This window comes from Physella acuta, unplaced genomic scaffold (genome assembly GCF_028476545.2).
Source record: "Physella acuta isolate Inbredline_101_S28 unplaced genomic scaffold, ASM2847654v3 ptg001478l, whole genome shotgun sequence".
In the NCBI taxonomy this organism is placed as follows: Eukaryota; Metazoa; Mollusca; class Gastropoda; family Physidae; genus Physella; species Physella acuta.
The window spans coordinates 85,356-105,861 of NW_026732993.1; the positions used below are offsets into that span (position 1 = coordinate 85,356).

Below are 20,506 nucleotides of genomic sequence, written 5' to 3' on the forward strand. Positions count from 1 at the left end.
AGAAACAACTAGTTTTTGTTTTTTGCGGAATGAACTGTTAAGTCTAGTATTTTAATTATAATTCAATTGTAGCATGTGCGGAAAAAGTAAAATTATGGACATTATTATTGTATTAGTAATTTTATTAGTATGTTGATTTTTTCTTCACTGTGGGCCGACAGTAGCTGCATTGAATTTAATTCGTGACCGGTGGTTAACCTCGTCAACGCTGCGTGGCCTATTCGTTTATATAATTAGTGATGCTCGTTTTTCAGAGCTAGGCCTAATTACGGGCGATTTTTAGACTTAATTGATCGGCCGTTAGCCTTTTTCATTGCTGCGTATTTAAAAAAAATGCTCGTTCAGCGGCCTTTTTTTTTTGGCGCTAAATAATCTGTTTACGGGCATTTTAAGCGTTTATTTATTTATTTTTTTTAAGCTAGACGTAGACAGATCTAGTTTAAAAAAATAATCTAGCATGCCTGATATGGAACTTTAAAAAAAAAAAATGACCGAACTTTTTAAAAAATGTCCAGAAGTAGGGAAGTAGGTCTGTTTTTTTCAATTTGCTTGAAGAAGGGGGGGGGAAGAGAGAGAGAAGTGAAGACACCGACCATCTCGTGTACGCGTGTTCATTCTATGACGTGTACTATAGGCCTGCTGAAGTCACGGTGACCCCGTGACCGTGGTGGGATTTTTCATCCATGGGATAGTAAACGTTAGCAAGCAATCACGCGAGTGACGATGTTTGGAGATTTTATTTTAAAAAAAAATCACATACGTCATGCTTTCAAGATGAAAAAAAATGTAATGTAAAAAAAAAAATACACTAGATCTAATACCATGTATGAATGTCAGCATATTTATTATTTAAAATTAGAAAATTAGAATTTGAAATAAAAATATTTATTATGGTCATTTGATTTATGCAGGTGTTCATTATTTCATAAAATGGTATGAATAACATGTAGAGTAGAACTTAATAAATAATAAAATAACTAGATCTAGTTTTATTATCAACCAGTTGCTTTTTGTTATTTTCCGGTGAGTAAATTACCGAAGCTGACGCAATTACCATGGCGGGAATTAAAAGCTCGTGCGCACAAGTCCACGACGTAATGTTATGCCGGTCGAGGAGTAAGAATGCTGTTTCCTCGTTCATTTTCCATTTTAAGATAATTTTTAAATTCTCTCTTTTCTTGTCAACCGAGTAAGCTAGATATTTAAATGTGGTGTCAAATGTTCTCTTAAGGGGTAAGGAAGTTAATGGTGTATTTAAAATAACAGAATATTTTATTTTAAAAAATCCATAATTCAACCTAAAATCTATTGGCAAAACTCCATTTTAGCGTATTTTATTCTCCGTTGCTTGTTTACCATCAGTTGAGCGTATTTTATTATAATAACTGAAACACACCATAACATTAGGAAAACACGATTTATTTATTTGTATTGTATTTTTGTTTTGACAAATGAATAAAAATGAACAAAAAAAAACAAAGAGACAGACTTTGTTTTAGATTTTAATAATTTACTTTTGTCAAAACTTGAGAAAAATCCAAATTTAGAATATTGAATGTGCTTTGTTCGTGTGTCAGTTAGAATTTTCGGGAGAATGTTTACACCAGTGTCCGATAATGGAATCTTCTTTAAAAAAGGGGTGTTAGGTTACTGGTAGTTAACTAAATACACACTTGGCTGGCTAATGTCAATGCTAACCCTGTCCCTAACCCTAACCTCAACCCTGGTCCACCCATACGCCTAACCCTAATTTCTAACCATAAATTAGTCAAGATTGCAATACTACTACTAACAACCTAACACCCCTTTTTTAAAGAAGATTCCATTATCGGACACCGGTATCTATAATCATCCGAATTTTCATGGCAATGGGTGAAGTACGTAAACGTAACTCACAATTGCAAGGCGGTTAAGTTGTATTGTTACAAGTATCTCCCAGGCATGATACTATAAATAAACATGTATGAACTTACAATGAACCCAAAACTGAGGCCAACTCAATTTCAAACAGCTATTGCTCGAGCAATGACGCATGCTGATAATTAAAGTCATTGTGAACTCACGGTGAACCCGCGACCGTGTAAGGATTTTTCTCCCACTGACGATCACAAGATTTTAAATTATTGGAACAGTTAAAATCACATTAATAAAAATATAAGTAGATCTAGATCTAGTGTTTTCCTGACGTTTTTGTGTGTTTCGGTTGTGTTTATAATAAAATACGCTCAAGTGGAGCTGAACGTGAAGCGGGGAATAAAATACGCTAAAATGGAGTTTTACCCTATCTATTATTATAATTATATAATATAGGCTATAAATAATAGGCTGATGCTAGCCTATGCATGCACAATGGAGAGAAACTACGACTTGCCTCCGCGGCGATGTTTTCGGTGGTTTACAACCGCAGAACCCTAATACCAACCCTAATCCTATCCCTAATCCTGTCCCTAATCCTGTCCCTAATCCTGTCCCTAATCCTATTCCTAACCCTAGCCCTAATCCTACCCCTAACCCTCATTCTAGCCATAACCCTAGCCATGCGTCACTGCGAATGCGCAGAGCTATCTTTTGCCGACTAAGTGGAGACGTTGGGCGAAAAATCTTCTTCCGAGAAGTCACTTTGTAAATAATAAATATAGATAGATATCTAGAGTAATATCTAGTATTTTTATCTAGATCTTAGATCTAGTTCACATTGTAATTGTGATTGTGAACCTCAAAATTAAAACTTATAAAAGGCTCCCAACATTTAGTTTATGCTCACAACAAATGGACACCCAACATGTGGACTTCTGAAAAATGGGCTTGCGACTAATGGGCTCCCAACAAAATGACTACATATAGATCTATATTTATTATGATCACAATTGTCTTAGACCATTTTGTTCAACCCACCATCGACATGCAGTTCTGTAACCTCTTTTAAATGCCTAAGTATTAACTTCTTAAGTATGAACAGCAATTCATAAACAAATTGAGCTCTTAATAGTTAATAGGTAAATTCCCCCAATTAAAATTTTTTGATAATGTTTTATTTACAACGGTGAAGATTTGTTGCTTAAAAGTTTAAAGCATGATACATGATGTTTCTAGGATAAATGACTTTATGTTTTGGAACAGCAACCAATCAACTCATTTGATGGAAATCATACTATTTCTTATTCTAGATAATATAATATTAAAATAAGGTTTGCAGAACAAGGGTTGCATACATTGGTTTTGGCTAAGCTAATTCTGTAGAGAGTTGATGAAGGGGTCCCACTGGCATGTGTCATATTCAATGAGGCAGCTTTGCCGGGTGACTTAGTCTCTATGGAAACCATATTGACAAGGGCCCTTTTGTCAGGAGTCATAATGATGTGGTTCATTAGTTGCAGGCCCTTTCGACGAGTCATTTTTACTGGGTTATTTTGTCACTGGTCATTTTGACATAGCATGCACGCATAATGTTGTGTGTCTTGCCTTGTGATGTAAGCTGCCAACCAAAGCATGGAGAAAGTGCACATTTATTTTAATTGGTTAGCAGCCAAGACTCTGAAAACCTTAAGGGTTTTAACTAAATAGAGAGAAACAATTTGTGATATTTTCAGTCTTTTATGAGAAGTTCAAGAAGAAAAATTCTTAACTTCTTAAAGTTTAAACTAGATGTATAGGAGATCCATTACTAACTGTTATATATTTTTTTAGCCCATCTTTTTTATTAATCAGTACTCTTTGCTCCTTGTGGTACCTAGGGCTTAGAGCCTTACTTTCACTTTTTCCTGTGCTTTTCTGTGTATTACGTATGTAAATATATATTGCCTTGGTTAATTTTGCTACTTAAAGTCATATTATAACAATGCCATTGACTTCCTCATGAATACATAATCAGTATGAAACGCTTGAGCAGCAAACTATTATTTTTAAATCTTAGTAAATAATACTTGTAGCATATTCTCCAATGTACTAACTAAAAAAAAAGATAAGATAAAAGCTAATTGTTAAATTTTTAAATATTTCAGATGTTAAAATTGAGTAATAGACCTTAAAAGTGTAAAGAATGATGTCAGGAAACATTAGTTATTGTGAATGTTGTGACCTCACATTCAGGAACCGTAAGTTATTATTTTAACGCATATAAATCAAAGATGGTAATAAAATGTATTTTCCAGCATTTATAAAATGAAGCCCTACTGAAAAAGTTCTAGAAGTTTGTCCTGTGTTAATCTAAACTATCTACAATTTTGTTCTACTCTCATACAATTGGACATAGAGCTGTTAAATGGGGTAGAGTAGACATTGATAGCTTTGGTTATTAGATTGTAATTATTTTAGAGTTATTTTAGGGGAGTTGATATTGTGTATTAGTGACATTAATTGCATAGTTTTTGTGTTATACATCGAGTAGATTTGATGCTTTTAATTGTAGTTAACTTGTATTCTAATCATTGGAGAGGGGGGGGGGATGAGTGACAGCACAGTGGTTGTCTTAATTTTTAAATAAACAAATAAAAAAAAACATTGTCAGCCCATAAAATATGCTTTTTATTTAACAGAGAATGAATACCAAATGCATTGTCAAGGAAAGAAGCACATAGCATGCAGCAATTTATTTAAGAATCAGGAAACTGCAAAACGTACTGCATTTGTTCGTGGGTTTGGAGGTAAAATGTTTCTAGTAAGAATACTTGGACTATAGTTGAAAAAAGGAAAGTTGCCAATTTGGAGCTAGTGGTCTATGGGGAAAATGGAGTAGAGTTCATCTTTCACCTGTTTCTGTGACCTCAAAGGTTTAACCTTTCACCTGTTTCTGTGACCTCAAAGGTTTAGTGTGGTTAGCACTATGCAGAGCTGGGTGGACTCTGGCATGTCCTGTGGACTCAAGCTGGGATCTGAACCCCAGTTAGCGGTCGTACACACAATCATCTGCCCATGCAGTCCCATATTCGGACCAAGAAAAGACTTAATTAACAGAAATAATATTAATAGAGATTATATTTTTACCAATGCTGAAGTTTAAACAACTTTAACAGGTTATAAACTTTATAAAATTATCAATGATTAGGATAGTTTTCCTCTGTTTCAAAAAAAAAAAAACCTAAAAATTCATTTACTTCTGCAGCTGTCAGGCGTGATCATAAAAATTTTCTCTTGGATTATTTTTCTCGTTTTGGCCCAGTGAACAAAGTCACAGTCTTCAATAGATCAGTAAGCCTTTTTTTAAAATTGCATCTGCCAAGTGAAACTTGCACTTGATAAAAAATAAATTAAACAGTACATTTTATGATTTAGCTTTTGTTATTAGCCAATTTATTTGGACTAAACGTAAGTGATTTAGTAAAATTGTTTTTTTTTTAATCTTTATCTAAAACAAGGCATTAAATATGTTTGTCCTGAATAACTTTTTGTAATTAAAATTCTATTTTGAAAAATAATTAGTTTACCTATGTTTTTTTAAAAATAACTAATATAAGGCTTTTGACATTGCAGGGTGATTTTTATGGACATGTTGAGTTTCAGAGTTTAGACTCTTTAACTAAGTGCTTAAATACGAGGCATCACAAGTATGAAAGGGCCTATTTGCATGTTAAACAGTTTGTGTATTATCTCCCAAAATCTGAACGAGCTCGTCAGAATCACCTTCAACATGAACGTGATGAGAAAGAGAAGAAAAAAAAGCTGTATGTCCAGATGATGCTGCTTTTGAAATCAGCCGATCATGTATGTTTTCAGTTATTGCTCACAACCTTGTGATACTTGCTATATTTCAAGATTTTATGACTGCCAGTCTTTTAATAATTCAATCTATAACTTTAATTTTATAACTTAAATCTTTGAGGCAATATTATTTTTCAAAAATGAGCATGTTAATTTAATTGTTTGATATATATATTATAGCATTTAGCATCCTACTAAATATTATTTTATGAGCTTTCTTATTATGAATTATCATATTTGTCCCTTATATTTGTATCTACAAAGTCTTTGATTCAGAGAAATAAAACTAATACTGCTGTGTTTACTCAAAACTTGATCTTTAAAATAAACTCATGGCATAATTCAATATTTTCTAATTTTTATATGAAGTACTATAACTGTCAAGATTAAAGTAAAATGTATAAACATTTTTTATTTCAGATTTTGGATCAAATGGACAAGCTAAGTGAACATTTAACTCTGACAAATGAAGAAGAGAAAGTTCGTGAAAACATTTGTTTAGAATTAACAAATCTATTTTCACCTTTCTTTGAATGTGAGCTCAATTTGCTATGGTTAATTAAAAATGAAAAAAAAAATTGTAATTTATACTAGTGTATATTTTGCATTTTAAGTTTATTTTAATTTAGGTATAGTGTTTTTATAAAAATAATTTTCCTCACTTCCATTTTGTTAGTGATTATAGAAAGTTTGTATATTTGAGTTTCCATCTAGCATATAACTGAAATCAGTCTAACTATATCCCGACTTAACAAGATCCTAGCTTGAACCGTATTGTTATGAGTCTTTGTTTGACAAAGACATCTGTGTTCAAGTCAGTCTTATACTAATGATAATGGCCATGACTAAAATAACTATATATCGTTTGGAGGACTCCTATTACCAACAAACTCCACAACTCTTCGTAACATAGACTGGACTAGCTAAATATATTTTCTTTACAGACTCCCTGGTATATTTTTAAGCTAACAATAAATTTTTATTTTGTGTTTTCTACAGCCTGCAGTGTTTACATGTTTGGGTCTTCAGTCAATAGATTTGGCTTCAAAGAATGTGACCTTGATTTGTTTCTAGATTTTGAAAATAATAATGTCATCTCAAATGTCAAACCACAGGTACATTTTTAAATTAAAATCACCTAAAGTTCTTTATTTTTATATATATATATATATATATATATATATATATATATATATATATATATATATATATATATATATATATATATATATATATATATATAATGAATAAAATCTTATAATATTTTAAATTTGATGTCTCATAGAACTTTATATATTTTTTTCCTAGCAAAAAAATTTACTTCCTTATCATAACGATATAAAATTTATCAATGTGGAATACTGGCCTCTAACTAAAGAATATATACAAAGTTTAGATGCATTGAAACTGGTGAGTTGTTATGGATTTAATTAACTTTCTAATAATACAATTTTATTAATAAATTTTAAATGCTCTCTTAATAAAATAAGAATTATATTACAAGTTAGTCTTAGGGAATGTTTGTTAAATGAAGAGTGACTGTTTTAATAAAATATAGACACTTTCTAATTTAATAAAAGCAATTCAACTACTAATGGCAGCAGTAATTATTTTTAATAGCACATGTTATGTTGTCATAAAAATATATAGACAAGATTTTTTCAACATCATAAACATCTGTCTCTTTAACATTACAAAGTATTTGATTGGTTAAATTGTTTGATTGTTACATCCATCATCCGTAAACAAAATTTTTTTGTGTCAAATATACCACTTAAAAAGTATGTAAATTCTATGCACAAAAAAAATTTAAGAAAAATATATTCAGTTCTTATAATTATTGTTGCAAACTACAATTGTAAACTGCACCTTAAGTAGTTTTAAATTTGTGTGCACTTATAATTGTTGTAATACTATTTACCACTGGCTACTTGAATTCAAACATTATTTAATAAAGTCCCTTTCTAAATCATAGGTAAAAGTGGTGTCCAGAATTCTCATGACAAAAACATGGCTGTATACAGAGCCATTAACAGTGCCTAGTCAGCGATGTCCAGTAATTAAGTTTGACCACATAAAAAGTGGTATTAGTTGTGACATGTCAATGAACAACAGGTTGAGTTTTATTCTAATTTTACATTTTTACCTACACCTTCTCAAAGTTTTAGGCCTAATTTTAGCAACCTACCTAGGTTAGTAACCTAGTGATTTGATTTGAATCTATCGTTTTTCTGCAGAACTTCCTGATATAAATATTAGTTTTTAATGATTTGAATAGTGACACAATTTTTAGACATATTGTAGTTAAAGATCTAATTTATTATCTTGATAAAGAATTTTTAGAGTGATTAATGATTTTTCAAACATTAAAAACAAGATTTAATTTTAATTTTAGAAAAGCTTTGCACAACAGCCTTCTCCTGCGCTTGTATGGCTCTGAGCCTCGTGTCCACAAATTGGTTAGTGTGTTACGGCTGTGGGCCAAGACCCATGAACTCTCTGGAGGTCAGGGTCACCTGCTGACTAGCTATGCACTCACCTTGACTGTTTTATTTTACTTGATGAGGAAAGAACCCAGCATCATCCCTAAAGTCTGTGAACTTGAAGCTTGTGTTCAAGGTATGGATTTTGGTATTCTCACATTATTCATTTTGACTTTGTAAGTGTAAGAAAAAAAAAACATAACTGTAAAAAATTATTTTCCACATGAAAATAACTATCCATGCCTATAAATAACTGTTTAATTCTTCAGGTTTTATTAACAACTGTGAGAAAGATATTTAACAGCAGAATAACTTGGCAAAAATTCTTAAGTAAATGTAAAACATGTTTTCAGGAGCAAAGAAAGTGATGGTGGATGAATGCTTTTGTGTGGAAGTTCCTAAAGATGCGGTCTTACCTCCATCAGAAAACACAGAAAATGAGGGTGAGAAACTTAAAATTCATTCTTTTTTTTCATTTGTACATTACATACAGTAGTCATAACTTAAAAAAAATAATGAAATTCTACTATGAAAATGTGAGACTTCTGTTTCTTATTTGTTCTTAATTGTAATGTCCGAAGGGATTTCCTCCAACACAGTTAAGTATTGCTAGTCAACTTGTTGTGCCATATAAGCCGTCAACTCAATTTTAGCCTGCTTTTTTTCTGGATTTGGGTCCTTTGTCCAAATACGAGGCAGCAGTTTTTTTCATTTTGGAGTTTTCTCTCCTAGATGGATTGCTGCCCCAGCTATCGAGCCTCATCTGCTTGAGATTTTGAACATGGGACTTTTCTGTTCTGCAGCCACAAGCCATACTGACCCAGTGCTTTGTTTTAATATTTATGGGCAATAGTAGAGCACATAGTAGCTAACCTGAAAATAAATTTCAACTTTGGTTTTTGCATGAGTCCACTCAGTTCTGATAAGTATCTGACCCCAGTTAGGGAAAATAAGTGTTGCCATGCATAGTGCTGACAAATTTACATCTTTATGTTCCTATATCAAACATTATTTACATTATAAAACCATCATGCCAAATGTAGTATTTCTGCATCTCCTTTTTTACACAAATAAAAATTCTTCGAGTTTTTATCCTCTAGTGTTTTCTCATTCTAGAATTTCTAATTAGTTGGAAAGGCAATTTGATATTTTAATAAGCAAATCATTAATAACTTCAGCATTTAACCCATCAAAATGTATATTTTGATGCTTTGCAAGTTGACTTTTTTTTTTTACTTCTGTGACTATTAATTAAGAGTTACTGGACATGATTTTATTAGATTTTTATTTATTCTAAATGTTACATGTCTGTGTATCGTATAAGGCACTTGATTTTACTGGGAAAAAAAGATATTTCTCCATATGTTGCAGTTGATCTTCTAAAGGGTTTCTTTGACTTTTATGCCAGATGTGTCAATTGGGATAGTGATGTTTTAAGGTTTTACGACGCCACCATCATTAAAAAAACTATAATAACAGAAGATCCATCTTTTCTTGCATGCAAGGTACTGTTTTTTTTTTTTTTTTCATATTCATTCTAAAGAGCTTAGGCCAACTTAAAAGAAGGAGGGGGGCAACTGCATGTATAATTTTCTTAGATTCTTAGCTGACAATAGAGAAATTTAATAACTCTGGCTTAAGCATTGTTGGCTTGTGAACATCTGACTTAACTTTGTGTATTACCTATTTGTTGAAATAATTTTGTATTAATTACAGAGTTCAGTTATATGCAGTCATTTAATCTCATTTTGTTTTTAAAAGTTCTAAAGAGAAGATTTGATAAAAAGAATCTTAATTTAAAAAAAAAAACATTTTCTATTGCTAACCACTGGTGAAATTGTTTTTGATTAAATTGGATTGTTGACGTTTCAGACTGGCTGTATGGCACTACTAGACCCTTTTGTGATCACTCATAATGTGCTGGGGAATGTGAATGAGAAAACAAGGACCAGATTTATAGAAGAGATAAAGAGAGCTGCTGAAATGACCAGCACCTGGTCCAGTAGTAACCTTGGGTCATCATCTGAGCCATGGGGAATAGCAGGTACATGTTTAATTAATTAATTACTGCTCTGAGGAATACCATGTACTTCTCTGGGGAATACACGGTACCTGCATATACATATTTATTTTAATTAGTACAGCTTAATTAATCTAGTTTTTTTATTAGATAACTTTAAAATTTAATAAAACTAGTGATTAATTTGTTAAGATAATAAAGTAGTATAGTTACGCTTTCTGACCCGGCGGTCAATTGGGCAGATGAAGTAGAGTCCCCCTGATTATGTTACCTCGCCATATACAGGAATAGTATTGTCAGTTCTATGCCCAGCAGCTCTTTCTTTCACTAACTTGAGTTATACCCATTAGAGTTGAGTGGACTCATTGTTCAGTGCTGTAAATATGTGATAATTTTTTTTTTACAGCTTTACTTGAGCTTAATCCAAATTCAACTAAAGACCAAAATGACCAGAATAAGAGCTCTAAAGTTCCAAATCAAAGCAGCAGCCACGCTTTAAAAATGGACGGGGAGCAAGAAAATGGGGATTTCTGCATCCCTCTTCAGCCAACGTTGTCCGCCATCTCTGACCCTGCCTTGGTCTCAGCTGCTCAGGCCAATCAGACCACAGCACAGAAGCAGTGGTGTGTCACAGCAGAAAAGCTGGTGATCGATGTTCTTCAGAAAGTTTTTCTAGTGGAAATTAACCCTTTAATTCTCAACAAGGAAAATATTGATAAATCAGCAAAGTGTGAAAAGAAGATAAATTTAGACGCAGGTGCTTCAATCAGAGAGAGTGATGAGGTTGACCTACCAACAAAATATAAAAAAGAATTAAATATGAATGAAAACATTCTGAAGATAGAAATAGACAATCCTGATGCACCATTAAAATGTGAAGGGGAGTCAAACAAAGAACAAGACTCCCCTAGTCTTAAAAATAAACGATCAAGTGATGTTGCACTTGAAGATTTAAATGAACAGGAGCAGGAAAACCCACACAAGAGGTTATGTGAAGGTCTGAGTAGCCCAGACAGTACTACAATAGTACACTCAACATTAGTTCACACTCACAGAACCGAAAGTGCTGACCCTTCTCGTGACACAGACACTCACAGAACCGCAAGTACTGACACTTCTCATACAAAGACTTCTCCAGAAGACAGTTTTGAATCATCAGCTTACACCTGCACCTGCAAACACTCTATGTGGATAGGGAGAAAAAAGATTAAAACAAGTTCAAGAATAGATAGCAGCCTTAAAGGGTTAAAGTTAGAAGAAGAAATAACCAGATTAGTTTTAAAAGAGATGGAAAAAATATCAAATGCAGCCAACTCTAACCCAAACATTGTCACCTCTTCTACCAAACCAGCATCTCAATCAGTCACTTTCTCATGTCAAATTTTCCACAAGAACATCCATGCAGAGTTACCCTTCATTCTCATTAAAATCAGACCACTCCCAGAATGCATCAGTATCTTTAAAAATTTGTATAGTTCATTTAGACACATTCTTTGCCAACTGGTTGTTTCTGATTTAGTGATTTAAATTTTTACTGAAGATAAATGTATAGATTTTTATGCTTTGAAAACACAATATATAAATTATTACACATTGTTTTGCAATTTTGAAAAATAAAAATAAAAAACATAAAAATGAGAGCTTTTTATTTTTGACTAGATAAGGCAACAATTTGAAATATTTGGAATATAAGGCTGTCACACTTCTTGTCATATTGTGTTACACACTTAAATTTAAAACAAAAAGAAATGCCAGAAATCTTAATTGCATACTGTCCTTCCAACTCATAATTTCAAATTAAATAAACAACAGTAGGAAATTACCAATGCACCAACAAATTAATAAAACAAAAGTTATAACAGATTATATATATCATTGTGGAATTAATAAGTTAAATGTTAATCAAAATTAGAAATGAAATGGCTAAGTAAACATGCTTTTATTTAGCCTTTAGCTAATGAAACAATAAAAATGCAACATATTTGTATTTAATCTACAGTATTTAGGCCAGGGGCAACACATTTTGAAGGTCTCTTTGTCTTCATTACTTGGAGAAATAATATAAGGATAAATAACTGGGGTGACCACATTTCAGTAAGGAGTAACATTCTCGTCTAAAATCAGATTTTTTCACTATTTAGGAACATAGTGAACTATGAAATATATCACTTGCATTAATACTGAACCTCTAACCTAATTTTTCTCCTTTTTGTGGCGTTATATGATAAATAAATTGATTAATTGCTCCATGTAATTCTTAAAGTATTTCTTTTGAATAGCGTTTCGTCAGAATAAATTTGCTTTAGATCACGCAGATTAAAATGTAATAAGAATCTGGACAAAGATACATTAAATAAAAACTAATTTTTCGAAAATATATTTTACAAAATTTTAAAATCACAATGATGTGCTACAGTACCAGTAATAATTTTAAAAATGTTGGTTGCTAAATAAAATAAAATAAAATGTTCAAATCAGTGGACAAGTTCATAAGCTGGAGTTAAATAAGAAACTGGCACCAAACCAATTTTCCCACCCAGTTCGCCAACCCACCAATTCTGTTTTTCCAAGTCCCGACTGATGATGTGAATGATCTCCCCTCTGCCAAAACTTAACTCCTGAGGGGTTGAGCTCTCGCACTGCCACAGCCCATAGAACAAATTCTCAAAATCTTCAGAGCGCTGCAGGATTTTCCCCAAGGCGGGCGTCAGCTTGGGTTTTTGGATTTCTACTGGTGGGGGAGGCAACGGAACATTCCTACTTGGCAGTGGAGGGGGGACAGGTCCTGAGGCTGTTGGGGAAACAGCTTTAGGGTGGTGGGAGGGTAAAGGTGGGGGGATACTGGCTTGCTGATGCTGATCAATGGGCTCGTAGATTAAATCATCTTCATCTTCAATTTTAGTTACCTCTTGTTTGATTTGAGGGACAGGGGGAATGGAGCGTGGGGCGGGGAGAGCAGGATTTGGCATGGTTATTGCATCATCATAAACCTCTTCCGGAGGGGAAGGTTTGGCTGGCGTTTCAGCTTTTAAAGGATAGTTTTCTGTTTCCTCATATATGTCTGGGTGAAATAAAAACAAAGTTAGGTAAACAAAAACTTGTCATTCAAGAACATACAATTACAAAAACAGTTATAAAATATGAATAAATGAAAAAAAAAATTGAACACAGACCTCCGTCATCTTCATCATTTACTTCTGTGACCTGTTTTGATGCTGTTTGTATTGCTTCTCTCCATGATTGAAAATCTTCTTTTGATGATGCTAAGAACTGGTCATTTGTAATGAAAAAATAATCTTAATTAAACTGATGGAGATTCCTATTAAATTAGTAATATTGGAAAATATGAATGGTAATGACCAGTTCTTCTTCTTGTTCTTCGTTCTTAATTTTTAGTGTTGGAAGGGATCGAGCATTATCTGCAAGAAGGTTTGAACTCGGGACTTTCTTTTTTCAAATTTATATCAACCATGAGCTTTGCCGACTTGACCACGCCTCCATCACAATTAATGATATGTGTCAACTGGTTATGCGCCATTAGGCCATTGATTCAGATTTCAGCCTGCTTTTCTTTTTGGATTTGCTTCCATAGCCTTTGTCCAACCAAGAACAAACTACAAAGCAGCAGTTGTTTGATTTTGGAGTTGTCTCTCCTAGAAGAGTGTCTGTCCCCAGCTAACGAGCCTCATCTGCCTGAGGAATGACCAGTGTTTTCAGACATATTGAAACTCCAGTTACATCTATAGCTACCTGATAAGATTTCTTGCCAGGACAAACAAGCTCAAAGCTGCAGTCCTTTTTTCCTGCATCTTTCTGATTTTGAGGGGCTTCTCTAAACTCGTATCCTGAAGAGTTCAGAAAAATAAGTGGAAGCTACTGGCTGTCATTTTTGTAACTACTAAATATACTTTATTTGTTTTTCTAGTACAACAGCAATTATAAACAAACAAAAATCCTTCGATTATTTTGTATTTTTCACACCAACAAAATTATCTTAAGAACTTACAACATTTAACATATATAATTGTACATTGTATTTTATTCTTTTAATCACTGCTGACATTAACATGAGCAGTTGACCGATGAATAAAATTTATTTTTCAAACATAATTAGGAGTAAACCTATCTACTCAAAAGTAAAAAAAGTTTAGAACCGGACGGTCTATGGGGCAAGTGAAGTTCCCCTGTTTCTGTGACCTTGGCATATGAAGGGATAGTTTTGTCAGTACTATGCCCAGCAGCCTTTACCTTCCCTAACGTGAGTTGGGCACCCATCAGAGTTGGGTGGACTCTGAGACATACTAATGACTTGACTTGAAAACCCGGATTTGAACTCAAGACTATCAGGTCTTGCGCTAGGCCCTGCTGTCCCTTCTATCTACTCAACAATGAATTAAAATACTAAGATTTTCCAAACTTGTATTTTTTATGACTTGTAATAGATATAATTAAATCACAGATAATATTATAAGTAAAATTAAATAGCAACTAACAAAGTAACTTGACATTAAACAATGAGTGGTTTTCTTAATAATGTGCTAAAAGAGCTTCCTTACTACAAAACAAGTTGAAAAATTTCAAACAGTCACAACAGTAAAAAAAAATAAAAAAATACCTGTGACATAAAAGGCACACTGCTGTTTTTTGTCATCTGGTTTTTTAAAGCAGTACATGATATTCTTGTGTAAAACACAGTATCGTTTCTGCCAGCTAAACAGAGCACCCAGCAGAGCTGTAATTAACAAAAAACAAACTGAGTTCATGCATTGAAATGTGTATGTATATACATTTGAAAATTTGGTTTTGAAATTATTGATAAAGGAAACCCATTTTATAACTAAAATTTTTTAACAAAATGAAAGAGAGTGAGTAAACACAATGAAGGAACATAACGTTACCAGAACATTTGAAACTAACAGTGATCAGATTGTAATACAAACTGCTTGTGTGAAAATAGGGGTAAACTCTTAACAAGCACAAACCAACAATAGCAACCAGGTTGATCTAATGTTTACTTAGGCAAACAATGGTTGACAAAATGCTGTAAAGGCTACAGGGTCCCCTTTACTATATCTAGGTAGCACTAAACACTGTTACTTCTAAAGGGTCATTCATAAATAATGTTACACTTTTTAAAATATTTACCTCCCCCTCCCCTGTCACAAAAAGCCAGACCCCCTAAAATGACATCACACTTCAGCCTACAACCCATCTCAAAATTGCATTTACATTTTTATTTACCATCGATTTTTTTTCTAAAATATTGACAGACATCACACTATCTGAACCCCCCCCCCCCTCATCACACATTGACACAAAATTACAGTCCCTCCTCCCCCCTATTAGTGTGACATCATTTATGGACAACCCTAATGGTGAGACCAAAAATGCAACACATTAAGTAATGTTCCCAATTCATATCTAACAATCCCTGAGGCAGAAGAGGTAGAGTTGATAATTCTTGACCTCGACTCATGAAAGGATGGTGTGGAAGTTTTGAGTCTATACCCAGATCACAGCAGCCAAATGCTCAACCATTCGACCACTCCATCCCCTTACAAATTAAATAGATGTATGAAACCCAAATATTTTCATGCTAAACCTTTTTGTTTCTTATCCAGATATCCAATCTTTACAGGATCTGGCAGTAACCTCACTGTTGTATCTGGTATATCTGAAAAATAACAGTTTTATGTTTAGTATATCAGAAAAATAACAGATTTTATGTTTAGTATATCAGAAAAGTAACAGTTTTTAAATAGGCTAGTTAGTGCAATTTAAAGAAAAACAAAATTTAGCTGACAGAAAAATGGTTTATTTATACTTACTGTCATCATAGTTATCATCATCAGCCGTCATGCTGGTATCAGCAACATTACGTGAATCATCACCTTATAAAGAAAATGACAAATTCATAGTGTAATGTATAAACATTTATTTTTACTTTAGTTGCCAAAAGATTCATATGACTCACATGTACTTAATGATCTTGTATAATAATGTAATTAACAGAAAGGTAATATAGAATAGATAAATAAGTGCTACATACCAAATGAATTGTTGGCAAGTGTGTCTTTTCCACTGGAAGCACTACCAGAACTGTTAGCACTTGTGTCTTTAGCACTTGATATACTCCCAGAACTGTGAGCACCTGTGTCTCTGGCACTAGATGTACTCCCTTCATCTCCACTGGATAAGTTGTCATAATCAACATAGAACCTTAGTAGGAGTTCAACTATCTTTTCCTTTTCTTTCTGTGCTGATACACTGAGATTCTCATTTTTAAGCGTAATATTGATGAATTTGTTGATCTCTAAGTAAGACAAACAAATAAAAAAGTGATCAAACATAAATAAAGTCAAATGTAAAAAGTTTAAGAAACACAGAGATAAAAACTTAATATTTTAGACATATGTCTAAGAACCTTAAAAATAATTTACTACTAGATCTATTAGTCATTACTTACTACTAGATCTAGAAATGTAATATATTAAAAAAAGAATTATTAATTATATATTATAATATAGTATACTATTTATTACAGGTATGCATATTCAATATTCCTATATTTAGTATTTATTATTTTTGTTTATTATTTATTTAATTTTTATTTTATTACCTGTAAGAAACTTTTTAACCGCTTGATGATACGACGACATAGTTAGAACTTAGCTGTTTTTTGTGATTTACTTTATCACCAGCTATGTAGGCCTAAATCTTAATATCGATTTATCTATCCAAATTCTGCCAAATAGTAAATAGACTAACACTCATTTAGATCCACAGTCATATCGTACAGTTGAAGACCAGGAAGAAAATCTATCCCGTTTTATTCATTTTACTTCCTTGATTTGTCCTAATGAAAGAGGCGAAATTTTCTTCTCTAATCGCTTTCGCATTTTTGTTTAGTGTGTATTTATGTGTGTGTGTTTAGTATGCGCTAATAACGCGGTTGAGTTCAGTTTCACCATTGCTAATAAGTATTAATAATAATAAGTCTTGGGAGATGTACACAGAATTTCAATTGTATTCTTTGAAAAATATTTATAAGCTTAATTCTTTCTTTGAATATTAAGTCTTGGAGTAAGATATCTTACATTATGTAGGCACTTGTAACTATGTGATTATTCAGTCTAGAGTATTGATTGGATTGAAACTTTTAATGGGTGAAGGGATTATGAAAGCACTAGTTAACTCCTTTATAGTTGTGATATCCACCAGCTTACAATTTTATGGGTGTCACATTAACAACTGGACACCTTTTCTTCTAGACTTTTTCTTTTTTCTCGAGGGGGGGGGGGGGGAATTCCCCCCCCCCCCCCCCCCCTGAAAAGATCCCTGGAAGAAACACTGCACTTTGTCCTTTGAAGGGGTGACATTCATCAGTTTAGGTACTGTGTGATATTATTTACCAATAGACAGTTTGGGGATGACACATTTATAGAGGAGACACAAAAGTATGACATTCACCACTTTGCATATACACAAGGATGTCATTCACTAGTGTACACACACACAAGGATGTCATTCACTAGTGTACACACACACAAGGATGTCATTCACTAGTGTACATACACAAGGATGTCATTCACTAGTGTACACACACAAGGATGTCATTCACTAGTGTACACACACATAAGGATGTCATTCACTAGTGTACATACACAAACAAGGATGTCATTCACTAGTGTACATACACAAACAAGGATGTCATTCACTAGTGTACATACACAAGATGACATTCACCAGTTTATACACACAAAAGATGACATTCACCACATACACAAGATGACATTCACCAGTTTACACATACACAAGATGACATTAACCACTGTACACACACACAAGATGACATTCACCAGTTTTTATCTATAGACCTACATTTTCCAACACTTTTTAAAATGATCCATGACCACTTTATAACATTATCTTTTCTCTAGTATATTATTACATAAAAAGGTTTAAAATTATATACCTTATCTAACTTTGAATTTTAGAATTCCTTTACTGTGCAATAGATTTATACAATAACTAGATCAGTTCCATGCTTTAATATTTAACTCAATTTTACATAGATCCATAATAACATTTGAAATAGCAAAATCGTAATTTACTCGAAGTAGGTTGTATATAAAAACAAGGCAACAAATTAATAATAGAAAAAACGCACTTTATTATAAAAATGATACAAAATTACAACATATTAGAACAATTATAATATTTTAAACAGTGTGAATAATTGGCCAGCTTTGATTGAAGATGTACATTTTAACACTTTTTGACGCTATTAGAATTTAAACTGTACATCTTTTCGCCAATTCATCGTAATTATTTCTCTTCCATTAACTAAACCATTCAAAAGACTTCATCAACCAACAAGCAATATAATTCACTGAATTCAAATATACATAATATATACATAATATGACATTTGTATTTGTTTTCTAAAACACAGAATATTTCTATTGCATAATACATTTAAAAAATATAATTTAAGTAAGTGAAATAAAAATAACAGAAAGGGTTTATAAGGCACTAAAAATCACATTTTTGTTGTTGTTAATGAATACAGCAAATATTCATATACACAACACATTGATTAATCAAATGTATGTAAGTATTCGTAATATAAAATGTATACAAAATAATTATAAATTTCAGATGTATAATTTGAAGAGTTTTTATTTAACAATCAACCAAATGACAGCTAAGTGACTGAATAATCTGAACAACAAACCTATGGATCATACGCTTTTTTTTTTCACTGAATGAACTTTTTGGTGAAAGAATTACACTATGGAATAGATTATGTTTGTTTTTCAAGACACCACAGTACTTGATTAAAAAAAAATAAAGACGTGTAGAAAACCTTGAAACTACTCTTTTACATCATATACCCTAATTTGTACTAAGTGAAAAATAATGAAACATTTATGTTTTTTAATATCAACTAAACAATAGAATATCACAGAATAATGGAATGTTAAAAGTACAACAGTTCTCAACAATAGTAATTAAAATAATTATACACAAATATGGTATAGCTTAATATCTATAGTAGTAATATTTATTAACAGTAAAGGGGTCTTTAGCAGTGGGGTAAAGGATAGGCATAAAGAATTCTCTGGTCATATAGAAGAAACTAACAACAATGGCTAGGTAGGTATACAGGAATTTTGGAAGTCAGAATTTTCTAACATATTGAGAAAGAAAAAGAATAAACAGTTAAACAAATATAAAAGCCTTTATAACAAGCTTTTTAATGCACTGAAAATTAGATAAAACAAACATGCTTTCTTTAATTAAAGATTTGGTCACTCATGTTTTTACTTTCTTATTTTTAGTACACTAAAAAGCTTGTTATTTTAAAGGTTTTTATATTTGTTTTATTTTCCACTTTTTAGTAATTTGTCCCAAATGAAGTTGACTTTACATAGGCTATGACTAAAAATATTCCTGTTAAAACTGACCAGTAGCTTGTGATCTATAAAAGGTAATTATTTACACGAGCTGACCCGCGACGTAGCATACACTGCTATCTAGTTGTTTTATTTTCTACTTATCAGCAATTCAATTCATAATTTGTGAATTTGACACTACCCCAACCCCCTGCCTCCCCCTCCCCCCACCCAGTGAAAGCCATTTACAGACGACAATGAAAATATCAAGCATAACTTATTATCTCCCCTTAGTACAAATCGTTTAAAAACTTAATTATCAGCCCCTAATGACCGTCACTTATTCGAACCGCTCTACTATTGTCAACATTTGGGGTGAACCACAGCACACCTGACAGGTGGGGATGATGGTGGTGGCTAAGCTGCGTGGTGTTTCGTATGGTCACCATGAAGAGAATTATAGATATAATTATTTTGTGGGCAACTCTCAGGTGAGAAATCAGCCAACTGTGACAACCTAATTACCTCAACTGTTCGCTGATCGAGTTTATTGGGAGTATTTAATTTTAGCTCCCTTTAGTTTCAAAACTGTTTAAATAATTTTTAATGACATTGCACAAGACTTAAGACTTAAGTGCCGCCAGCACAGGACAGGTCAAACTTGGTGAAGTCCCCTCGGAAGAAAGCCAGTCCTTTGTCTACTTAGGTAGTATTGTGGACTTTCAGGGAGGAACAGATGCGGCTTTTATAAAGCAAGGTTAGGCAAACCAAGAGTAGTCGTCACACAGCTAAAGAACATCTAGGTTTGCTGTGAGCTTTCCTTAACAACCAAGGAGCATCTGTTCAACTCCAACATAAAATTATTGCTGCTGTATGGGGCAGAGACTTGAAGGACAACAAAGATAATC

The 20,506-nt window shown here is 32.7% G+C and overlaps 2 protein-coding genes across 2 annotated transcripts; one reads left to right on the forward strand and one right to left on the reverse strand.

Moving 5' to 3' along the window:
• The first annotated feature begins 3,982 nt into the window (after window positions 1-3,982).
• Window positions 3,983-11,814, forward strand: LOC131928224 (poly(A) RNA polymerase, mitochondrial). Its single transcript, XM_059284173.1, has 13 exons — window positions 3,983-4,094; window positions 4,536-4,643; window positions 5,102-5,187; window positions 5,470-5,700; window positions 6,118-6,232; window positions 6,697-6,812; window positions 7,006-7,107; window positions 7,673-7,812; window positions 8,093-8,316; window positions 8,534-8,623; window positions 9,552-9,685; window positions 10,053-10,224; window positions 10,607-11,814. The coding sequence occupies exons 1-13, from the start codon at window positions 4,040-4,042 to the stop codon at window positions 11,725-11,727; spliced, it is 2,694 nt and encodes an 897-aa protein (XP_059140156.1). The 5' UTR covers window positions 3,983-4,039; the 3' UTR covers window positions 11,728-11,814.
• Window positions 11,815-11,831: 17 nt separating this feature from the next.
• LOC131928225 (src kinase-associated phosphoprotein 2) lies at window positions 11,832-16,917 on the reverse strand. Its single transcript, XM_059284175.1, has 8 exons — window positions 16,820-16,917; window positions 16,250-16,513; window positions 16,029-16,091; window positions 15,803-15,874; window positions 14,816-14,932; window positions 13,951-14,045; window positions 13,374-13,470; window positions 11,832-13,261 (listed from the first exon to the last, which is right to left on the reverse strand). Exons 1-8 carry the CDS (start codon window positions 16,857-16,859, stop codon window positions 12,675-12,677), a joined length of 1,335 nt encoding a protein of 444 aa, XP_059140158.1. The 5' UTR covers window positions 16,860-16,917; the 3' UTR covers window positions 11,832-12,674.
• Between the last annotated feature and the right edge of the window lie 3,589 nt (window positions 16,918-20,506).

Coding starts and splice junctions, on each gene's coding strand:
- LOC131928224 (XM_059284173.1), top strand. CDS start 4,040: ATGATGTCAGGAAACATTAGTTATTGTGAATGTTGTGACCTCACATTC. Junction 7,813..8,092: donor GACATGTCAATGAACAACAG/GTTGAGTTTTAT, acceptor TTTTAATTTTAG/AAAAGCTTTGCACAACAGCC. Junction 8,317..8,533: donor ACTTGAAGCTTGTGTTCAAG/GTATGGATTTTG, acceptor ACATGTTTTCAG/GAGCAAAGAAAGTGATGGTG.
- LOC131928225 (XM_059284175.1), bottom strand. CDS start 16,859: ATGTCGTCGTATCATCAAGCGGTTAAAAAGTTTCTTACAG. Junction 14,046..14,815: donor GTGTGCCTTTTATGTCACAG/GTATTTTTTTAT, acceptor TGAACTCTTCAG/GATACGAGTTTAGAGAAGCC. Junction 13,471..13,950: donor CTGGCAAGAAATCTTATCAG/GTAGCTATAGAT, acceptor ACAAATGACCAG/TTCTTAGCATCATCAAAAGA.